The sequence below is a fragment of the Aplysia californica genome, unplaced genomic scaffold (assembly GCF_000002075.1).
Source record: "Aplysia californica isolate F4 #8 unplaced genomic scaffold, AplCal3.0 scaffold00645, whole genome shotgun sequence".
Taxonomy (NCBI): Eukaryota; Metazoa; Mollusca; class Gastropoda; order Aplysiida; family Aplysiidae; genus Aplysia; species Aplysia californica.
Genome location: NW_004797915.1, coordinates 278,827 through 280,449, shown reverse-complemented (window position 1 = coordinate 280,449; position 1,623 = coordinate 278,827). Strand labels below are relative to the sequence as shown.

At 37.3% G+C, this 1,623-nt stretch overlaps 1 protein-coding gene across 1 annotated transcript in view; it reads right to left on the bottom strand.

The window, feature by feature from the left end:
- Positions 1-312, bottom strand: part of LOC106013076 (protein O-mannosyl-transferase TMTC1) — a gene marked incomplete at its 5' end in the record, with an annotated part of 5,176 nt that extends 4,864 nt beyond the window's left edge. Inside the window, 1 exon segment of the mRNA XM_013087839.2 lies at positions 174-312. Coding sequence (XP_012943293.1) covers positions 174-312 — 139 coding nt within the window.
- Positions 313-1,623: the final 1,311 nt, after the last annotated feature.

Below are 1,623 nucleotides of genomic sequence, written 5' to 3'. Positions count from 1 at the left end.
ATATATGCCATCTGAGATAATGTATTACTGTATCCGTCTCACCCAGGATAGACCACGACAGGCACTTTCAAAGCAGCCTGCCTCCTATACTACCTAAATAGTGGCAATGGGGCCATAAAACATCAACAATTTTTTCCAATAATCAAAAGCAAAAGACGTATATATTCTCCTCACCCCGTCCAAATCGTCCCGCTGCTGGGCGTGGACAAAGGCGAACCGGAGAACGTCCACGTCATTGGAGGCTCGCTGGAGCAAGTCACGCAGACCACGTGATACTTCCTCGTGCTGCCGCGCCTCCGACAACGCCTTCAGCTGCAACAACGACAACAGCCATTATTACAACAAGACGAGAGATTTTAGAACATGCCAGAATAACAGTTTCAACACCATCCTGCTTCTATTAAAAACAACAACGGCATTAACAACATTAACCACAACAACAGCAGCAGCAACAACAAAAAAACAACAACAACAACAACAACAACAAGACGTAAGGTTTTAGAACATGCCAGAACAATGTATTCCTAAATAACAGTTTCTAAACCATTCTGCTTCTATCAAAAACAACAACAACAACAACAACAACAGCAGCAGCATTAGTAAAAAACAGCAACAACAACAACAACAACAATGACTACAACAACAAGAGAATATAACGTTTTAGAACATGCCAGAATAATTTGTACTCCTAAATAACCGATTCTACACCATCCTGCTTTTATTAGAAACAACAACAACAACAACAACAACAACAACAACAACAACAACAATAGCAACAACAACAACAACAACAACAACAAGACGTAAGGTTTTAGAACATACCAGAATAATAATGTGCTCCTAAATAAAAGTTTCTAGGCTATTCTGTTTCTATTAACAACAACAACAACAACAACAACAACAACAACAACAACAACAACAACAACAACAATAATAGTAAAAACAGAAACAACAACAAGGGAACATAAGATTTTAGAACATACCAGAATAATAATGGGCTCCTAAATAACAGCTTCTTCACCAGCTTGATTTTTTTTTTTAAACAACAACATTAACATCAACAACAACAACAACAAGATATAAGATTTTAGAATAACCAGAAAGTACTCCTACATAGCAGTTTCTACACATCCTGCTTCTATTAAAAACAACAGCAACAACATAAACAAGAAGACGTAGGGTTTTAAAACGTGCCAAAATAATGTAGCCTGCTCCTAAATATTAGTTTTTACACCATCCTGCTTCTATCAACAACAACAACAACAACAACAACAACAACAACAACAAAAACAGCAGCAACAACAACAACAACAACAACAACAAGATGTAAGATTGTAGAACATGCCAGAATAATTTGTACTCCTAAATAACCGGTTCTACACCATTCTGCTTCTATCAACAACAACAACAACAACAACAACAACAACAACAACAACAACAACAGCAGCAGCAACAACAACAACAACAACTAACTACTAAATATATCTCCGTCAGTTTTCTAGAATGAAGAATCCCACTTAGCCCTAGCTGGCTGCGGCAAAAAGAGTCGAACCAGCGCACCTCATAACCCACACACTTTATGTCAATATGGATGTACAATACATGTAATATAATCGACTATAA